The sequence below is a fragment of the Mytilus californianus genome, unplaced genomic scaffold (genome assembly GCF_021869535.1).
Source record: "Mytilus californianus isolate M0D057914Y unplaced genomic scaffold, xbMytCali1.0.p SCAF_4, whole genome shotgun sequence".
NCBI classification, from domain to species: Eukaryota; Metazoa; Mollusca; class Bivalvia; order Mytilida; family Mytilidae; genus Mytilus; species Mytilus californianus.
In genome coordinates this window covers 34,137,892-34,160,004 of record NW_026262690.1, presented here as the reverse complement: position 1 = coordinate 34,160,004, position 22,113 = coordinate 34,137,892, and the positions used below count along the sequence as shown (strand labels likewise).

General features: G+C 33.2%; 1 protein-coding gene across 3 annotated transcripts in view; it reads left to right on the top strand.

Annotated features, from left to right (window-relative positions):
• LOC127737937 (tubulin epsilon and delta complex protein 1-like) overlaps positions 1 to 7,911 on the top strand; it is a 61,785-nt gene extending 53,874 nt beyond the window's left edge. For all 3 annotated transcript variants that reach the window (XM_052248899.1, XM_052248900.1, XM_052248898.1), the window contains one exon: positions 3,589 to 7,911. In XM_052248899.1, the coding sequence (XP_052104859.1) occupies positions 3,589 to 3,966 (378 nt within the window). In that variant the 3' untranslated portion in view covers positions 3,967 to 7,911. The remainder of the gene's footprint in view (positions 1 to 3,588) is intronic.
• The last annotated feature ends 14,202 nt before the right edge of the window (positions 7,912 to 22,113 follow it).

Below are 22,113 nucleotides of genomic sequence, written 5' to 3'. Positions count from 1 at the left end.
TCTGGGATACTGAAAGTGCATGTATAATAAAACATGTAAAGGTACAAGTCATATTTCTCTTTTATCAAGACTGGTGTCAGTATTTAAGTTGTTTCAATGTTTACAAATTCTTCTGGATAGCTTCTGCAAACCACATAGATGTATATAAACTGTAAATGATGCAAATTTTATTAAATTTTCAAAAAATGGATTTATTAGAAAACTTCATAATGTCGAGAAAAAATTGTTATTGGAATAGAGAATATACCTGTTCCAATCTATACCTGCTAATAGAATAAATAGACTTCGAAAATAATAGGTTTATTGTTACATGTTCATATTATTAGGGCCCCACCAATCAATCACCAGAAGGCCTATAGTAACTAGCATGTCCGTGAGTCTTTCAGTCATAACGACCCCTGTGAATGTAACTTCTTTGAGACTGTTTGATAGAAAACTCTCATGCTTAGTAGAATAGTTTCATATATAGTTTACAATATTAAACTGATTTTGACTCAACCATTTTGATGGGAATTATGGAACTATGATCCTTTTTTTTCGGTCCATCTTACCACAATGTTCTTTTTGAATGCAAACTCTGAGACCCTTTGAAAGGGAAATCTCATACTTAGTAGGATTGTTTGTCATCATGAGTAGTTGACAATATTGTACAGTCATTTTGATTCAACCATTTTTGGGAGTTATAAAATTCTTTACCATTTTTTGGACTATCATACCACAATAACACCATGTTTGGCCAATTGAATAAAAGCAACAAGTACAAAAGCTTGAAATCTACTTTATAATGAAATCTATGTTCTGATTGTACAACTCTATACTGAAAACACAATTTTATTTCTCGTTTACACAGTAGAGGGGGACAGTTTGCTACAGCATAGCAAATTTCATCCTCTTAAAGTTTTCTGAATACTTTGCAGAGTGTTTGTAAATATATTAACAGAGTACATATTAATAGTATGATTATTGGTTTTCTTCAAATTCTCCATACATACCATGATGTTGAACTTACAGAACTTATGCCTCTTTGACAAAAAGTCCAGCGGCTCTTTTCACAAAAAATCTTAAGAGTAAAAATACTCGCAAGTCATACACATTTCAGTATAACTTGCGATCAATTTTAATCGTAAGATTTTTTGTGAAAAGAGTCGCTGTAGTTCACGTCTGCCATTACAAAATGAAGTTAAATGAATGCATGTTAAATCTTTATGTGATAAATTGAATTTTGATTCATTGATTTATTAAACCCATTTTCTGTAAGGATGGTTGTTAACTGGATATGGAAGTTACCATATACATATATAAAATATGAGATGTGATAAGAAAGTTAATAGTATATCATCAAATGTTAATACAAGACAAATATGATTATGATAATCCCCTTTGCAGATAAATAAATATCCTGTATACAGATTGAGATACATTATATCTAAGTCTACTATGGGAACATCCTCTTTTTATTGTATATCATATTAGATAAGTTTGTCTTAAACAATGGAGGCTCCCTCAAGTGCACATAATTATGTTAACCTTTAAATAAACATGTGTGTGAATATTTCCTAATTTGTAAAGAGGATTATAAAAATACATTTGTTTATTACCATTGATATTTTTAACCTGCTAATTATGCAGAACTTGAGTTATGAAGTTTACAAGAAACAATTTTTCCTAACCATAACCATCATGAGAGCATCAAATGTATCTTCAAAAACCATCATGTCAAGTTGTACTTCAACATTACTGTTTACTATATCTAATGTTTGCTGCTCTACATTCAAGTCTTCTTTGTAGGTATCATCTTTGTCTTAATTATCATATCATTATAAGTTTGTTTTTAAAAACTGGAGAGGAAATAGTAAAGTAACCTTTGCAGTTTGCATCCACATTTTTGTGAGCCTCTGGATATTTCTTAATCTGTATAGAGGTTATCAAATTTGACAAATATGCATTCAAATTTGATAATCCTGTATACAGATAAAGAAATTTAAATGTGAATGTAAAGGTTACTTTATTGTTTTTTAATATACCATTAACTTTAAACGATGTCCACGAAATTGTAAGATGTATGATAATATAAAACTTTGGTTGATCTGTGAGTTATTTTTCATTTAAAAAAAATGTCTTTATTACATGCCTTTCTGACAGAACATTTTGTTTGTACTAGGCAGGTATATGATATTCACAGGTTGAATTGCATAAAATACTCACACTATGACAAGAATCACCATCTACAAGAGTTAAGTTGATGAGGATTTAAGATGATGGGAGTTGGTGTACAACAGTATCACTGTAGTTTATATTAAATGGAGATTATCATGCAATGAATATCTATGATGGAAAAATTTACTGCTCTTTTTTATACGACCATAAAAATTTTGCGGTCGTATATTGGTATCACGTCGTCAGTGTCGTCAGAAGACATTTGGTTTCCGCACAATAACTTTAGTATATGAAAATAGAAATCTGTGAAATTTAAACACAAGGTTTATAAAAGGAAGGTTGGGATTGATTTTGGGGGTTATGGTCCTAACAGTTTAGGAATTAGGGGCCAAAAAGGGGCCCAAATAAGCATTTTTCTAGTTTCCAGACAATAACTTGTGGAAAGGTGTATGGATCTCTCTGAAATTAGACCACAAGTTTCCATACCACAAAGGGGTGGTTAGGATTGGCTTTGGGGGTTATGGCTCAAACTGTTTAGGAATAAGGGGCAAAAAAGGGGAAAAAAACAAGGGTTTCCTGGTTAGTACAATGTTATGTTTGGATTACCTCCCTTACACTGCTTTTAAATTATGTATAAAGAAATGTTGTATTGTCTTGAGGTGATTAGCTGTCAATTTATTTTTAGAAGTTACTATTAAAAATGCTGATTAAGGAATATTAATTTTAGCCATGATTATGTATGTCATTTTCTATTTTAAGACTTTTATGATGTATTTAAATGGGTAATTATGGTTGCAAACTCCATTGGAAATTTGAATTGAGATTATGACCATATCTTGAGGGTAAAAAATAAAATTCTTCAAATATAAATTATTTTTTTTCTTTTTTGCAAAAAAAGGGGGGTGTCAATTCACAACAGCATAGTGTAGTGCACAAAGCAAAAAAAAGGGGGGGATCAATACGCAACAGCATAGTGTATAGCACAAAAGCAAAAAAAATGGGGGGTAGAATATTTTTTTTTTGGGGGGGGGGATCAATTTGCAACAGCATAGTGTATTGCTCAAAAGCAAAATATAAATGCAAATCATATAACCAATTCTAAGTTCTTTGTCTACAGTTATTCTGTGTCAGAAACCTATTATGTGTCAAATATTTAATTACAATCCAAATACAGACCTGTATCAAGCGTGAATATTATGTCCATTTTTGCCCCAACTGTTCAGGGTTGGACCTCTGCGGTCATATCCAGCTGCGATCGGTGAAGCAATTTATTTTTGTCATATGAAAGAATGTTATCTTTTTTTTCCTTCCAGTAGCCTGCATTTTTCATATTAGCCTAGTATCTTTCTCATTTACTTGATACATAACAAGTTTTCACAAATAAAACAAAGCTATTACCACTAACTAAGTGACAAATGTGTATTTTTTCAGCGTTCATCAGTATCAGAAAGAGAACTAGACAACTTGTTATCCTCCATCAATACAGAGATTTCACTTCAGAGAGCAAATCTTGCTCTTGACAGTACAGAAGATATTTTACGCAATCAAAAAGAAACTCGCTTTTTGTTAACAAAGAACAACAGTAAAAAACTATTAAATTTATCTAGCCATATATCAAGTCATGTGACACCACAGGAACAATCTCTACCAGCAGTTGATATTGAACAGGAGTTAGCACTCATGGAAAGGCAGTTAGAGAGGATTGAACTGGAGACAAATAGAAAAAGAGAAAAGTACAGATGCCAATTGGAAAATCTGGCTTCAACTGTTCCCGAAGCCATTTGTATTCAGCCAATGTCATGTAGATAAGTCCCAGGTTTTGCAGATATTTTCATGGGTTTCTTTGTTTTAAATGTAGTCAAACTTCAGTAACTAAAATGATGTTAAGGGGTATTTTTTAAGCTCCTGTTTGTCAAGGAGGAGGTGTTCTAAAGGCCCTTTTCTGCCTAAAATTGGCTGATTTATGCCTGAAGATAATTAATATATATGTGCAAAGTTTAAGTTGTAAGATCTTTAACAATATTAAGACTATTCAATAAGATTTTACAATCAAAACACAGCCTAATTAAATTTTTCTTCAAATATGACAAAAATTGCATATTTTGACACATATTTGTGTGTGGAAAATATTGAGCACATGCAAGTTCCACAAACATGATTATAATAGAGGTATAGTTCATACCAACAAGCATAGGGATAAATTATTTAGGTGGTATTTGCGTTTGCTCTATATTTACTGGTCATAAGCTACTTAAAAATTTTAGATTTGATCATAAAAATGCATAGAAGTGACATTTTCATGTATAAGAGCTACATTAATTGTGAGGTCATGAATCATAAACTACTTTTTGTTTTGCCTTGACAAAGTCATTTAGGTGAGACTTAGGTGTGTTGTTTTTGAGGTTGGCTGCTGACTTTGAATCTTTTGCCAAATTTTACATGTTAAACTTGTGATTAGGTCAGTTTAAGATAAACCACTGATGGTAAGTCAATGATATTTGTTTTGCAGTTGTATTAGCATTGTATGTCTCTTTTCCATGCAGGTTATATATATTGATTGATTGGTGTTTAACGCCACTTTCAACTCTATTGTGCTATTTCGTGGCGGTCAGTTTTTATTGGTGGAGGAAGCCGGAGTGCCCTGAGAGAACCACCTACCTTCAGGTTATATATGGCCCATCCCTTTCAGTCATGGTTAATTGACTTTGAAATTCTTGCATTGTTAATGTTTTAAAGTTTTTGTTAAGGTACCACTTAGTACATGGATTCATCATTGTTTGTGAGATACAAATTTTCTTATTTCATGAATATAGGTAAACCACAAATTTAAATAAATGATCAACAAAGTACATATTTGATAAAGGTTTGTATACAGACTGTCTGTATAAAAACCTTGATTGACTTAGCAAAAACCACTAAATCAAATATCCATGAAAATACAGTTTTCTCCAATCCACGAAAATTAGTTGCCAAAAAAATAAATTAACTCACAGTATGATTAGTCAAAGTTATTTGGTATGCAATTGTATAAGTATTGGCATTTCACATTTCCAGGGAGATTGTTTGGCCCTGCAAATGATTTATTGACTTGGAGAATATTTTGTATAGTTAACATTTTAAAGTATTGTCATTTTTATTTCAATGTTTGCATTTTACCATCAAAATTACTTATTGGTGAGACACAATTCTGTGTCAACAGTTTATTTTGTTTTGTATAACTTCAACTTTGAAATGGAGCTGTAAATCCTAAATTCAAATATCAGATATCAGTGAAAAATTAGCCAAATATGGGTCTTATCAAATCCTGTCCTTTAACAAGTAAGTTAATTTCCTCAGTAAGTATTCCATTCCCTGGTTTTGTCTGTATACCTAGATGCTTTTTCAAAGATATCCTCTTCAGAATTTATTGGTTCATTATTTACAAACGTGATCTTATACTCTTTGAAGAATTTGTGAATATTGATGTAGAAATAAACAATTGACATGCACACATTAGACAGTTTTAGGAACATTTTAGGAAGTGTCACTGAAGTTTATAAACAGAAGAATACTATACTTTGTATTGTTTAGAGTAAATAGATCAGTGACCAAGAACATTTTTATCAGCAATTTTAAATTACTTACTTTTCTGTAGGTGTTTTTAGTTGTTTTGTTTTTTTAATACAATATTTGAAAGCCATATAAATTGATTTCTTTGGCTTAGAGCTGTTATATGATAACAGATTTTTTATATCATAATATATGATAACAGATTTTTTTAAATAGGGAAATTATAATGTGGGTATTTGATTTATATTTGACAAAAACATTTTGGATTGAAATCAGCATGAAACATATCACCTTGATTTTTCCTGTGAATTTTTTTTCCTGGAGTTTTTTCTCCTATTTATTTAATTATCCATCCAAATTCCAATGACCATATAGTGTTATCCCACTAATCCTGAAACTTGCACAAAAACTTGGAAGAAAATTAGTGGTAAAACTGACTGAAGAACAGAAGCCACCATTATGTCAACAATCATTTCAAATTAGTGAATTCAACCTTTTTTCTTTGTCTACTGGCGGGAAATTTAAGCATGCAATTTTATATTTATTTTAAACTATTAACAAGTACAAGTCTCTTTTATGGTCTATTATTAAATATTAAAAAAAGAAATGTTCGACTATTATCTAATTATAATTACAAATAAAAGGATATGTTATATAAACATAAATAACCCAACAATAATAAAGAACAAACATGAAGAGGTCATTGCAAGTCAGTAAATCAAGCATTAAAGGGGCATCAGCTATGATTAAGACAAAAAATTAAAATATGATTCTTTTTGATTCAAGTATTAATAACAGTGGAATTTTGAAATGATATTTTGTTATAAACAGTCAGTTTAGTCCAAATTTGTCAAAATAAGCTTAAAAAATATCTCTGATGTATTATTGACTTGCAAGTCAATAATTCAACCTCAATTGAATCTGTATTCATGTGACCTTTAATTTAACCTCTTAGATGGAGATGGATTATTCATGTACTAGGTGTGCTCAACTATTTAAAGGAAAAGAATGTAAACATTGAAAGAGAAACAAGGGTGAACCATTTTGTTGACTTATTCAATCCACTAAAAATCATTCTTATACCAGTAAAAAAGATGATTAATATATTTTTTAACCTATAACATAAAATCAAACAGATCTAGAAAATCCAATTGCAAGTGCTCACTATCTTTTTATGTTTATGTTTATTTCGGGTTATATGACCGTCTGCCGTCCTTGAAGGTCATCTGGATGGTTAATGAGATGGCATCTAGACTAAAATACACACGAAATGCTGATACATATTATAGAGTACATGCATTGTTAATTGTTTACTTTAGACTTTTTGTAATTTGGATATACGTTTTAGTATGTTATAAATCAAGTATGAGAATTTGAGTCAAATCTGTGAACCTGAATTTGACATCTAATGCCCCTTTAACAGTATGTCATTTTAACTTTTTTCATCTGGCAGTTTTACTTTGTTCAAAACATTGATACTCGTATGTGATCAGATAAAAATTAAGTTATGATTACATTCCAAACCTAAAACAAGGAGATAACAGATATTTATAAGGAATTGTGTTCGTAGTTGTGGTCTATCATTATCTGTAAGCTTAAAATCTTCTCTATAAAAATATTGGGTCAGTTGGAACCAAACTTAACCACAATCATCCTACTGTTAACTAGTTTAAAAACTATGTCTGATGGCCCTGTCATATTTTGTCTATCTATTATAATGTTCATGTTTTATACAATATAGAATCAAAGAAGATGTGGTATGATTGCATATTTTCATTGAATTTGATGTATGTTACATAAAGCCCCAATATGTCACCTTTTTTTCTAGCTGAATTTTCAAATTAGGATAAATGGTCATTATCACAATGTATCACAGCTTAAAAATGACTAGATAAGAAATATGTATTTTTGTTTGAAAATTTAAGAATCACGTTTTCTTTACGATGTTATAATTCATATAAATCTTTCAAGAATTCAAAAAGAATCTTAAGGCCCTAAAGTAAGTTTCAAACTGCCTTTAATTGCAGATTGATGAGTTTTAAAACATGGTTATAGAATTGTTTATTTAAAGTTTGCCATATACAGCATTATATTTAATATATATATCTATTATATATGTATTTATTGTGGTCTTATTTGTTTATTTTTTCAGTGTTTAGTTTGTTATATTTTTCACGACTTTTTCCATTAAATTATTATTTCAAAGTATTTGTTCATATTTTTATATGACCGCAAAAAATTTTGCGGTCATATATTGGTATCACATCGTCTGCGTCGTCAGAAGACATTTGCTTTCCGGACAATAACTTTAGTACATGTAAATAAAAATCTAAGAAATTTAAACACAAGGTTTATAACCACAAAAGGAAGGTTGGGATTGATTTTGGGGGTTATTGTCCTTACAGTTTAGGAATAAGGGGCCAAAAAGGGACCCAAATAAGCATTTTCTAGTTACCAGACAATAACTTGCGGAAAGGTGTATGGATCTCTCTGAAATTAGACCACAAGTTTCCATACCACAAAGGAATGGTCAGGATCGGCTTTGGGGGGTTATGACTCAAACCGTTTTGAAATAATGGGCAAAAAAGGGGGAAAAACAAGGGTTTCCTGGTGAATGGACGATTATTTAAAATTACAATCTTATGTTTGGATTACCTCCCTTACTCTGCTTTTAAATTATATATAAAGAAATGTTGTATTGTCTTGAGGTGATTAGCTGTCAATTTATTTTTAGAAGTTACTATTAAAAATGATGATTAAGGAATATTAATTTTAGCCATGATTATGTATGTGATTTTCTATTTTAAGACTTTTATGATGTATTTAAATGGGTAATTATGGTTGCAAACTCCATTGGAAATTTGAATTGAGATTATGACCATATCTTGAGGGAAAGATTTTTTTTTCAAAAGGGGGGGGGGGGGGGGGACAATTTTTTCTCATTTCAGATTTCAGAAATTAAAAAGAAAATTTCTTCAAAATTTTTTAAATTTTTTTTTGGCAAAAAAATGGGATTATGTGACAAATATTTAATTACAATCCAAATTCAGACCTGTATCAAGCGCGAATATTGTGTCCATTTTTGCCCAAACTGTTCAGGGTTGGACCTCTGCAGTCATATCCAGCTGCCCTCTTCGAAGCAATTTATTCTATAAGTCCAAAGAGTTCAGTGCAGCCATCACTTTATATATCTTTCTGTCTTGTCTGTCCATTAATGTTTAATCTGACAAGGCCAAAGAGTCAGTAATATTTTGCATTCACTTGGTATCTGTCTGTCTTGTCTCACCATTACTGTTTTATTCAACAAGAACAAAGAGTCAGTGATACTATTACCTTCACTTGGTAATGGGTATCTGTCTGTCTTGTCTCACCATTACTGTTTTATTCAACAAGAACAAAGAGTCAGTGATTCTATTGCCTTCACTTGGTATCTGTCTGTCTTGTCTCACCATTACTGTTTTATTCTACAAAAACAAAGAGTCAGTGATACTATTGCCTTCACTTGGTAATGGGTATCCATCTGTCTTGTCTCACCATTACTGTTTTATTCAACAAGAACAAAGAGTCAGTGATTCTATTGCCTTCTCTTGGTAATGGGTATCCGTCTGTCTTGTCTCACCATTACTGTTTTATTCAACAAGAACAAAGAGTCAGTGATTCTATTGCCTTCACTTGGTATCTGTCTGTTTTGTCTCACCATTACTGTTTTATTCAACAAGAACAAAGAGTCAGTGATTCTATTGCCTTCTCTTGGTAATGGGTATCCGTCTGTCTTGTCTCACCATTACTGTTTTATTCAACAAGAACAAAGAGTCAGTGATTCTATTGCCTTCACTTGGTATCTGCCTGTTTTGTCTCACCATTACTGTTTTATTCAACAAGAACAAAGAGTCAGTGATACTATTGCCTTCACTTGGTAATGGGTATCCGTCTGTCTTGTCTCACCATTACTGTTTTATTCAACAAGAACAAAGAGTCAGTGATTCTATTGCATTCACTTGGTAATGGGTATCCGTCTGTCTTGTCTCACCATTACTGTTTTATTCAACAAGAACAAAGAGTCGGTGATTGTATTGCCTTCACTTGGTAATGGGTATCCGTCTGTCTTGTCTCACCATTACTGTTTTATTCAACAAGAACAAAGAGTCAGTGATTCTATTGCCTTCACTTGGTATCTGCCTGTCTTGTCTCACCATTACTGTTTTATTCAACAAAACAAATAGTCGGTGATACTATTGCCTTCACTTGGTAATGGGTATCCGTCTGTCTTGTCTCACCATTACTGTTTTATTCGACAAGAACAAAGAGTCAGTGATTCTATTGCCTTCACTTGGTATCTGTCTGTCTTGTCTCACCATTACTGTTTTATTCAACAAGAACAAAGAGTCAGTGATACTATTTTCCTTCACTTGGAAATGGGTATCCGTCTGTCTTGTCTCACCATTACTGTTTTATTCAACAAGAACAAAGAGTCGGTGATTCTATTGCATTCACTTGGTTATGGGTATCCGTCTGTCTTGTCTCACCATTACTGTTTTATTCAACAAGAACAAAGAGTCGGTGATTCTATTGCCTTCACTTGGTATCTGTCTGTCTTGTCTCACCAATACTGTTGTATTCAACAAGAACAAAGAGTCAGTGATACTATTGCCTTCACTTGGTAAAAGGTATCCGTCTGTCTTGTCTCACCTTTACTGTTTTTTTCAACAAGAACAAAGAGTCAGTGATTCTATTGCCTTCACTTGGTAATGGGTATCCGTCTGTCTTGTCTCACCATTACTGTTTTATTCAACAAGAACAAAGAGTCAATAATACTATTGCCTTCACTTGGTATCTGTTTGTCTTGTCTCGCCGTTACTTTTTATGCCCCGCCGTAGTGTTGGGGGCTTTAAGTTTTACCCTTGTCCGTCTGTACGTACGTACATCCCAAAATTGGTTTCCGTTCTCTAACTTAAGTTTTCCTCAACCAAATGTTATGAAACTTATACACAATGCTTATTACCACAAAACACAGATCAAGTTTGAATTTTGGTGGCATCACTTTAACCGTTCTAGAGTTATGCCCCTTTATAAATGGAAAAATTGCAAAATTTTTATTTCCTTTTAAATATCAAGTAATTTTTAAAATTGGAGTTATCTTCCTTTGTCCATGATTATAGTTGAATCAACTACAATCAATGCTTTATACAATGCAATGTTTAATTTTGACTTCCACTGATAAAACACAGATCAAGTTGAATTTGGGTAGTGTCACTTTAATCATTAATGAGTTATGCCCCTTTATAAATCGAAAGATTGCAAAATTATTAGTTTCCAGTCAGTAACTTAAGTTTGCCCCAACCAAACATGATGAAACCTATACACAATATTCATTACCACAAAACTAAGATCAAGTACAAATATTTTGTTTCCGTTTTCTAACTTTAGTTTGCCTCAACCAAATGTTATGAAACTTATACACAATGCTTATTACTACATAATACAGATTAAGTACGAAATTTGGTGGCGAAACTTTTACCATTCTTGAGTTATGTCCCTTTATAAACATAAAAATTGCTGAATTTTTCGTTTCCGTTCTCTAACTTTAGTTTGTCTCAACCAAATGTTATAAAACTTATACACAACCGTTCTAGAGTTATGCGTGTTAACAAATAGAAAAATTGCCGAATTTTTAGTTTCTGCTCTCTACTTAAGTTAGCCTCAACCAAATGTTATATGAGACTTACAAAAAATGCTTATTACCACAAAACTCAGATCAAGTTCAAATTTGGGTAGCGTCACTTTTACCGTTCTTCAGTTATGTCCCTTTATAACTATATGATATGCAAGCGGGGGCATCATCTGTGTCCACATGTGGACACTATCAGTGTTTCTAATGCCTTCATTTGGTATCTGTCTGTCTTACCTCTCCATTCCTTTTTTTCTTGTACAAAGCCAAAGAGTCCGTGCTACTATTGCCTTCACTTGGTATCTTGTCTTGTCTCTCCATTACTGTTGTATTCTACAAAGAGTCGGTGTAACTGTGCCTTCGCTGGATGTCCTTCATTCATTGTCAATCTCATATTTTTTTAATTTCCAAATGAAATGATGTGGCCTATCTGGACCAAAGTTTATAGGAATGATGTTTGGAAACCTCCATCAAAGAGTAAATTTAACTCCTCAGAGTGTCAAGATCTTCTTTAACTTTGAAATAAATTTGAGGAGTTTCATTCTGATTGTGTCTTGTTACAATTCTCAGAGACATATATACTAAATATGTCTCTGCAAAAACAAAGACCGGACGTGGTAGGGTATTCATATATCCCTCACAACCAAAAAAAGACACAAAGTACAGATCTGAGAGTACTCGCAGTTACTGGCAGCTAGTTCAATGCCAATAACAACTAATACAAAAAAAGCATGTATCTAAGACTAAAATATCAATCAGTACACCCATTATCCAATGCATTTAGTGTAAAGACGTCATTAACAATCAGAGAAAAACATGGCCTAGTGCAATGCCAAAATATAGGTATCGACAGATTGTAGTATCGTGAATGTGTATAACAATAATATTTAGTTCGGTTTTTAATTTACTGATAACAAAATCAATATTTATACCAATAAAAACAATATTCAAATATCTAATTACAGTGTTGAATTGTTAACTTTTTGGATACATTGAATTTTTGTGGATACTTGATTTCGTGGTTTTCGAAAGTTATGCATACAAGTCTATAGGAAATTATCTTTTAGTTGAACATTCGAATTCATGGTTCAACTATACCCACGTCATCTACAATAAATAGTATCCCACGAATAATAGTGAATGCACACTCAAATTTAGCAATGGTGGGCATGTTGGTTGATTGGCCGTGACACATTTTATAATAGATACCCTAAAGATCATCCAGCCTAAGATTGTTTGAGTATAGTCCAGTGGTTTCAGAGGAAAACTTTTTAAACAAGTTTACGACGAAGAAGAACGATCAACTCTAAGCGATGGCAATAGCTCACGTAGCCCATAAGACCAGAATATCTTAGAGAGGCTACATTTCAAGAGATTTCATCCACCCTTTAGACATTTGGCACATACTCTTGCTGAAATAAAATTATCTGTTTTTAAAGTAACATTTTTAAAGGTTTCATCTAGAAAATCTGATTCAAGATTCAAAGTCAATCTTTATATAGCTGTCATATGTTATGATTGCTTCGTGCAGAGCCTTGATATACAGACACTCCTTCTGGTGTCCTTGTTTTCTAAACCAGGGGTTCTCGTGAGCGTAGCTAAACCGCAATGTTTGGAGCGCATGATCAATAAAAATATTCCAGAAAAGTTAAAGCCATATTTAAAAGATTTCATCTTGAAACCCAGGCTTTGGTTTCTAAATTTACGAGCCGGTATTTAGACGCCTTTCATGTTAGCTTATTGATTATTTTGATTAATTTACTTTTAAAGACACCCATGATCACCCATGTACGTTTTGTCTTCTTTAAAACTGATGTTTACACTGTGTTCCTATGTTGCGCTGTTACCGCCACTGTCCAAGGGGCTATTGGTACTTTACTTTACTTTACTTTACGGAACGCAACGGAATTTTATTTAAGGTATCCATAGGGTGCATCTATCAAAATTTCGAAAAATCTTTAAAACAAAACAAACTTTAAATTCTCTGTTTACGGTTTTCAATATACAGATAACACAATTGTGTACTAAATCTCATCTTCACATGTAAAATGTGTAATAATGTATAACATCAGGAAATATCCTGTAGATGTGCATTCATGTCCTGCGGATAAATTATCACGAATTTGACGCATTGGCAGGTCAGAGAAAAAAGTCTTACTCCTTTCATTCATTATGATATCTAAGAAGACAGACATCCCGTCGTCCTTTCCGACGATGATTCAGAGAAACATTGATTCTGATTTTAACTTTTTTAATTTGTTATTCCTTTCCGTTCCGTTCTGCAAAGTACCAATTGCTCTGATCAATTGGTATTTAACGGAATCGAACGTAAACAGACATCTATGTAAAAATGAAAAAAGAAGATGTGGTATGATTGCCAATGAGACAACTCTCCACAAGAGACCAAATGACAAAGAAATTAACAACTATAGGTCACCGTACGGCCTTCAACAATGAGCAAAGCCCATACCGCACAGTCAGCTATAAAAGGCCCCGAAATGACAATGTAAAACAATTCAAACGAGAAAACTAACGGCCTAATTCATGTACAAAAAATGAACGAAAAACAAATATGAAACACATAAACAAATGACAACCACTGAATTACAGGCTCCTGACTTGGGACAGGCACACACATACAGAATGTGGCGGGGTTAAACATGTTAGCGGGATCCCAACCCTCCCCCTAACCTGGGACAGTGGTGTAACAGTACAACATAAGAACGAACTATAATAAAATGCTCCGCAGGGCGCAGCTTGATACGACCGCAGAGGTCGAACCCTGAACAGTTGGGGGAAGTATGGACACAACATTCAAGCTTGATACAGCTTTGCATTTGGATTGTGATTAAAATATTTGACACAGCATAGGTTTCTAACACAGAATGAATGTGGTTTAAGAACTTAAAAATTTTAAATTGGACATTCACCTATTATGATCCAATATCCAAAATCTAAATACATGGTTAGATTCAGCATATCAAAGAACCCCAAGAATTCAATTTTTGATGAAATCAAACAAAGTTTAATTTTGCACCCTTTTGACCTCAATGTGGACAAAGTTGATAACGGGGCCCAAAAATAAAAAATCTAAATACATGGTTAGATTCAGCATATCAAAGAACCCTAAGAATTCAATTTTTGTTAAAATCAAACTAAGTTTAATTTTGGACACTTTGGACCTTAATGTAGACCAAATTTGAAAACGGAACCAAAAATTAAGAATCCAAATACACGGTTAGATTCGGCATATCAAAGAACCCCAATAATTTAATTTTTGATGAAATCAAACAAAGTTTAATTTTGAACCCTTTTGACCTCAATGTGGACAAAGTTGATAACGGGGCCCAAAAATAAAAAATCTAAATACATGGTTAGATTCAGCATATCAAAGAACCCCATATATTCAATTTTTGTTGAAATCAAACAAAGTTTAATTTTGGACCCCTATTTGGACCAACTTGAAAACTGGGCCCATAATCAAAAATCTAAATACATGTTTAGATTCAGCATATCAAAGAACCCTAAGAATTCAATTTTTGTTAAAATCAAACTAAGTTTAATTTTGGACCCTTTGGACCTTAATGTAGACCAATTTGAAAACGGAACCAAAATTTAAGAATCTAAATACACGGTTAGATTCGGCATATCAAAGAACCCCAATAATTCAATTTTTGATGAAATCAAACAAAGTTTAATTTTGGACCCTTTGGACCTCAATGTGGACCAATTTAAAAACGGGGCCCAAAATCCAAAAACTAAATACACGGTTAGATTCAGCATATTAAAGAACCCCATGAAATCAAGAATAAAACCCCATTGAAATTGGTCAAGAAAAAAGCAATTTATAGGAAGTATCTTCTTTTGCACAATCCTGTGCTATTAAATATTTCTTGCTATTGCGCAATACTGTACAATTGACAATTTCTTGCTATTGCGCAATATTGTGCTATTGGATATTTCTTGCTATTGCGCAATACTGTGCAATTGAAGATTTCTTGCTATTGCGCAATACTGTGCAATTGAAGATTTCTTGCTATTGTGCAATACTGTGCAATTGAAAATTTCTTGCTATTGCACAATACTTATTATATAATAATTTATACATCCTGTTTGGTGTGTATCTCCTAACATATCATTATTATTTGATTTTAAATATAAATCAGAAATAACCAACTTAAAATGGAAAATTTTAAAAGAAACAAAAAAGGAAAAAAAGAAAAAAAAGGAAAAAAAAATAAATCCCCCCCCCCCAAATTTTTTGAACCCCCTTATGATTCATCACCCCCAAACTCAATCCCAGCCTTCCCTTTGTGGTATGGTACCTTGCAGTACAATTTCAGAGAGATCCATACACTTGAACACAAGTTATTGTCTGGAAACTAGAAAAATGTGTTTTTGGCCCCTTTTTGGCCCCAAATTCCTAAACGTTTAGGGCAATTACCCCCAAACTCAAACCCAGCTTTCCCTTTGTGATATGGAACCTTGTAGTACAATTTCAGAAAGATCCATACACTTACACACAAGTTATTGTCCTGAAACTAGAAAAATGCTTGTTTTTGGCCCCTTTTTGGCCCCTAATTCCTAAAATATTGAGGCAATTACCGCCATCATCAATCCCAGCCTTTCCTTTGTGGTATGGTACCTTGCAGTACAATTTCAGAGAGATCCATACACTTGAACACAAGTTATTGTCTGGAAACTAGAAAAATGTGTTTTTTGGCCCCTTTTTGGCCCCCAATTCCTAAACGTTTCGTTAATTACCCTCAAACTCAATTCCAGCTTTCCCTTTGTGATATGGAACCTTGTAGTACAATTTCAGAAAGATCCATACACTTACACACAAGTTATTGTCATGAAACTAGAAAAATGCTTGTTTTTTGCCCCTTTTTTAGCCCCTAATTCCTAAAATTTTGAGGCAATTACCCCCTAAATTAATCCCAGCATTCCTTTAGTGATATGGAACCTTGTGGTACAATGTCAGAGAGATCCATACACTAACACACAAGTTATGTCTGGAAGTTACAAAAATGCTTATTTTTGGCCCCTTTTTGGCCCCTAATTCCTTTACTGTTGGTACCATAACCCCCAAAATCAATCCCAACCTTCCTTTTGTGGTATTGAACCTTGTGGTAAAATTTCATAAAGATCCATTCACTTAAACTAAAGTTAGAGTGCGAAAACCAATGTGTCTTCGGACGACGCAGGACGACGCCGGACGACGACGACGACGACGACGACGACTCCAACGTCATACCAATATACGACCACAAAAATTTTTTTGCGGTCGTATAAAAATCAGTTGAAAGAGCCTTAAAAGACGGTATGATTCATTTTTTTTTGTCTTACACCTGTTTTTAAATGAGTGGTAAGTGTTTTAAATATGCATTCAATAACCGGATCAATAATTTATATGAAAAAGGCAAGTCAGACAAAAAGTATTACTCCTTTCATTCGTAATCAAGTATATCTAAGAAGACAAGACCTCCCGTCGTCCTTTCCGACGATGATTAGAAACATTGATCATTAATTTTCATAGCAAATCACAAACAAATTATTTTTGTCAGCAAATATTAAAAACATATTTTTACACAGTACTGCATCTTGTGACATTGTCAAGGAAGTTCCATGGAGTATCAAAATATGTTTATGCTATTTCAAATCTTTTAAAGTTGAATTTCCACTTTATTTGAATCATGTACATGTATATACTAAGCCAAGTCAGTTTATATCTGAATATTTTAAAGGCCAGGAGAGCTTTGGCAATCATTTGTCTGTTGTCTTTGATAGATCAGTTGACAATCTAGCTGTCTACGTATAAAGTCATAATGATGCTATATACATATTTACTGGATATATGAAAAAGGATCGATATGGGGCAATGGCACGAAGACATCACCGAATCACCCAATGTATTAAATGCACAAAAAGACACCCAGAGCTTACCACATAACCTTCAACAGAGCGGGAACTACCAACCAACAGGCAGTCAGCTCTGGATGGCCCCAACACAATAAAAGCAATCAAATCTAAAGGCACAGCAAAATGGCAAAATACCTAACAAAAACTAAAAGATCAAACAAGACAGACCAATAAGAAACACATAATTTTTTAACCTACTATAAATATCATGGAACTAATAATTTCAATTGCAAAATTTACTGAATAGCTTCTCTTTTATTTTCTCTTAATTTTTCCCAAAATGTATAACAAAATGTTTTGCACATCCTCGTGTATAGCAGTGTTTAATTTGATTTTTGATTTTTTGATGTTTTAACGCCACTTTTAAGCACCATTTTGGGGCTATTTCTTGGCGGCAAGTTTTTATTGGTGGAGGAAGCCGGAGTTTCTGGAGAAAACCACCGACCTTCGAGATTGGAGTCGAGTGTACCCATACGAGCGGGATTCGAACTCACAACCTCAGTGTTGACTGACTAGTGATTCCAGTAGTAGAACTACTTAAGACCACTCGGCCATCGAGCCACCGAGGCCCTAGCCTTCAATGCAATAGGGGGGTTTCAATACAGTTTGATAAAGTCCATTTAGGGTTAAATAATATTATCATTTTCAATAAAACATGCATTGTATCAGTATAAGATAATGAACTTCAGGGTGGAGTGGAGGTTGTGATATCATCAAACTTTTTCTGATATGCTTAGCTTGTGTGATCTCATTTACATGTATCAACTTACTCCAGTTAAGCACATTTTTGGTCTCTTTACCTATTCTATATCAAAGTGTTGTTAGTTTTGTCAGAGCCGATCGAAGCGAGGCAAATTTATTTTACACATTTTGCTATATTAAAATGGGTAAAAAAACAGTTAACAGTGAACTGATAACATGGGTATTTTTTTTTTCAAATAACAGTTAACAATAATGACAATTTTAAGAAAACAGATAACAGCTAACTAGTCAATAACAGTTAACAACAGTTTAAAACACCTAAAAAAAAAAGATTTTGCCCCCCTTTTTTTCCCCTTTTCATTTAAAAAAAGAGGTGTAAGACACAAACAAAAATAATACTACTTTCTTTTACATAGATGTCTGTTTCCGTTCGATTCCGTTAAATACCAAATCCCCAGAGCATTTGGTACTTTCCGGAACGGAACGGAACGGAATAACAACTTTAAAAAGTTAAAATCAGAATCAATGTTTCTACGTCGGAAAGGACGACGGGAGGTCATGTCTTCTTAGATATAATTACGGATGAAAGGAGTAATACTTTTTGTCTGACTTGCCTTTTTCATATAAATTATTGATCCGGTTATTGAATGCATATCTAAAACACTTACCACTCATTCAAAAAAAAGAGGTGTAAGACCAAAAAAAAAAAGAATCATACCGTCTTTTACACAGATGTCTGTTTCCGTTCGATTCCGTTAAATACCAATTCCTCAGATTAATTGGTACTTTGCGGAACGGAACGGAATAACAAATTTTAAAAGTTAAAATCAGAATCAATGTTTCTAATCATCGTCGGAAAGGACGACGGGAGGTCTGTCTTCTTAGATATCACAATGAATGAAAGGAGTAAGACTTTTTTATTTGACCTGCCAATGCGTCAAATTCATGATTATTTATCAGGACATGAATGTACATTTACAGGATATTTCCCGGTGTTATACATTATTACACATTTAACATGTGAAGATGAGATTTAGTATACAATTGTGTTATCTGTATATTGAAAACCGTAAACAGGGAAATTTAAAGTTTGTTTTGTTTTAAAGATTTTTCGAAATTTTGATAGATGCCCCCTATGGATACCTCAAATGAATTCCGTTCCGTTCCGTAAATTACCAATAGCCGTTCAAGGTAAGGTCGGGTTGAGCGCTCACAAACATTTTAACACCATCACATTCTTTATCTACCTATCCGAAGTCATGAGCCTGTAATTTAGTGGATGTCGTTGGTTGCTGTCTGTCAGGTTTTCTCTTTTGAATTGATTCAAATGCAATGCCAAGGCCTTTTACAGCATACCATACGATATAGGTTTTGTTCATTGTAGAAGTCCGTACTGTGACCTTTATTACTTTTCGGGACACGGTTAGCAGATTAAAAAAAAATCAATGTTTTTAAAATTATTTTTTTCGTATTTCAAACAAAAACCAAAAAGAAAACAAAGAAATAATGATGTCAATGTTAAATACGTTAACAATGTAATACAAATAGACAGGAAAAATGAAAAAAAAAAAGATTACTAAAAATTAATGTTTTTTAGTAATCTGCTAACAGAGCCCCTATAAATTAAACCAAATCTCCTGTTTTTATCTTTATTTTGAAGAATTTCATACTATGAACAACTATTATCATTAACAAATGTGACCTTAGAATCTATAGGCTTGCCTTCCTCCTTTTCCTAGTTTCTACCATTAGTAGAAGTATTATTATCAGCAAAGAAGTCTCCCTTAAGTGTTCTTTGTTGAAAGGAATGTTATTTAACGGGAGAATTTAAAAAAAAATCAGAAAATGAGAACAGACATGTTTAAGACGAATGAGGATCTTTATCGTACGTATTCTTTTTCTAACTTTCTTTTTTCTCTTTAAACAAATGTGCTTAGAGGCTAAGATGTATTTTTAATATAATTACACCTTATGTAAGAATCCTGGGTTTTGATTGGTTGATAGCCAGTGTATTTGTCACCAATTTACTGTTATCAAATGAATATCGTTCATTTTTTAACGCCGCCGGGGTATATGCAAAAAGAATATGCCTTTTTTACCCTCTCTGCCATGGTATTTGCAAAAAAATACTCTATCCGACTGGACGCTTGTAACGTAACGATCATCAATGCGTTTTTGAACGTTAACATTCGGTGTAATTAAACAGATATAGCATGTTCTTGAGGGGTATTTGCGAAAAATACCAGTCTTGAGAATGAATTTCCCTCGCCTTACGGCTCGCGAAATTTAACATTCTCTCGACTGGTATTTTTCGCAAATACCCCTCCTTAACATGATATATCTGTTTAGAATTTGCTCGCACATTTGCTTTGAGAAAACATAAAAACAAGGATATATATAGTATAATTACACCTTATGTAAGAATCCTGGGTTTTGATTGGTTGATAGCCAGTGTATTTTTCACCAATATAATGTCACGATCATCAATGCGTTTTATGTCACGATCATCAATGCGTTTTGTACGTTAACATTCGGTGTAATTATACAGATATAGCATGTTCTTGAGGGGTATTTGCGAAAAATACCAGTCTTGAGAATGAATTTCCCTCGCCTTACGGCTCGCGAAATTTAACATTCTCTCGACTGGTATTTTTCGCAAATACCCCTCCTTAACATGATATATCTGTTCAATACTATAAAATCCTTGATAAAACAAAGCCAATAAACAACTTCAAGGAACTGGTCTAAATATTTGTTTACTTCTTTATGCTCAGCAGATATTGTGAAGAGGTTCCTGTAACGGATATAAGCTCTGTTTTAGCAGTTGTGAAACGGGGTGGAAAGGGGGGGGGGGGGGGTAACAAGGAGGTAACCAAAAAAAACAACATAACCAAATGCTACCTTGATCTATAACTTGTCATGGTGTTAACTTTATAACAAATATCAAGTCAATGTCTTCAAGCATGACGAAAAAAAAGTGAGGAAAACTGATTAAGTGAATTTTCTAAGTCCAATGACCATAACTCTGCACAAAATCATCAAGCCGGAACAAAATTCGAACTTGATCTGTAACTTGTCATGATTAAACTATATACCAATTATCAAATCAATATCTTCAAGCATGACGAAAAAAAGTGCGGAAAACTGATTATTTGAGTGAATTTTCTAAGTCCAAGGTCCATAACTCTGCACAAAATCATCAGACCAGAACAAAATTCGAACTTGATCTGTAACTTGTCATGTTAAAACAATACACCAAATATCAAATCAATATCCTCAAGCACAAAGAAAAAAGTGTTGAAAACTGATTTGCCGGTCTGACGGACGGACAGACGGACGAACGGAATGCAAACCTAAAGTCCCCTTCGACTTCGTCGGTAGGGGACTAAAAAGACAGACAATACCATGGCCAAACCAAGGTGTCACAATCTATCCTAGCAAGTTTAATGTAGAAATAACTTTTCATCATATTTTCTCGCATCCAACGGTATTACAGGATTTTAACATTTAGGCGTGTTGTGTCCAGATTTGGCAGCGATAACAAAATAAATGTTTGTGATTAGGTTGCACATGCTAGAAACATCTCTGTGTTGACAGTTTATGCCACAAGCTAGCCTGACAAAGTTTCATACAAAAATAAGCGTTAATCCTTTGTAACAAACTTCCCTGTCAAAGTTTAAAACAAACAAAAAAACACAGCAAATTTTATATTCACCATATAACTTGAAATAAAACACTTATTTTGTTCAAATATGGAATTTCGTTAGGGTTTGGACCAGAAACATGTCACTGTAAAGCTGTTTATCAGATTGATACATAATTCAAAATGTTTCAAGAATTATTGACAGGTGCCATCTTGAACTTAGTGTTAGGTGGGCACATTTTCTCACAGTTGACCAAGCACTGACTTTAATATAAAAGGATGTTGTCTCACGCATATTTTCCCATTTTGTTATGCTATTCAGGATAAGCATCTTTCCTATTTGCTATGACTTTTGGTACATGTCTTTATAGCATTTTTCAAATTTTTAGGACATTGTCTAAAAAAACATCTTCCTCAATTTTAGTGACTTTCAGGATGTTGGTTTGTAAGCCTATTGACGGTTTGAGTTACT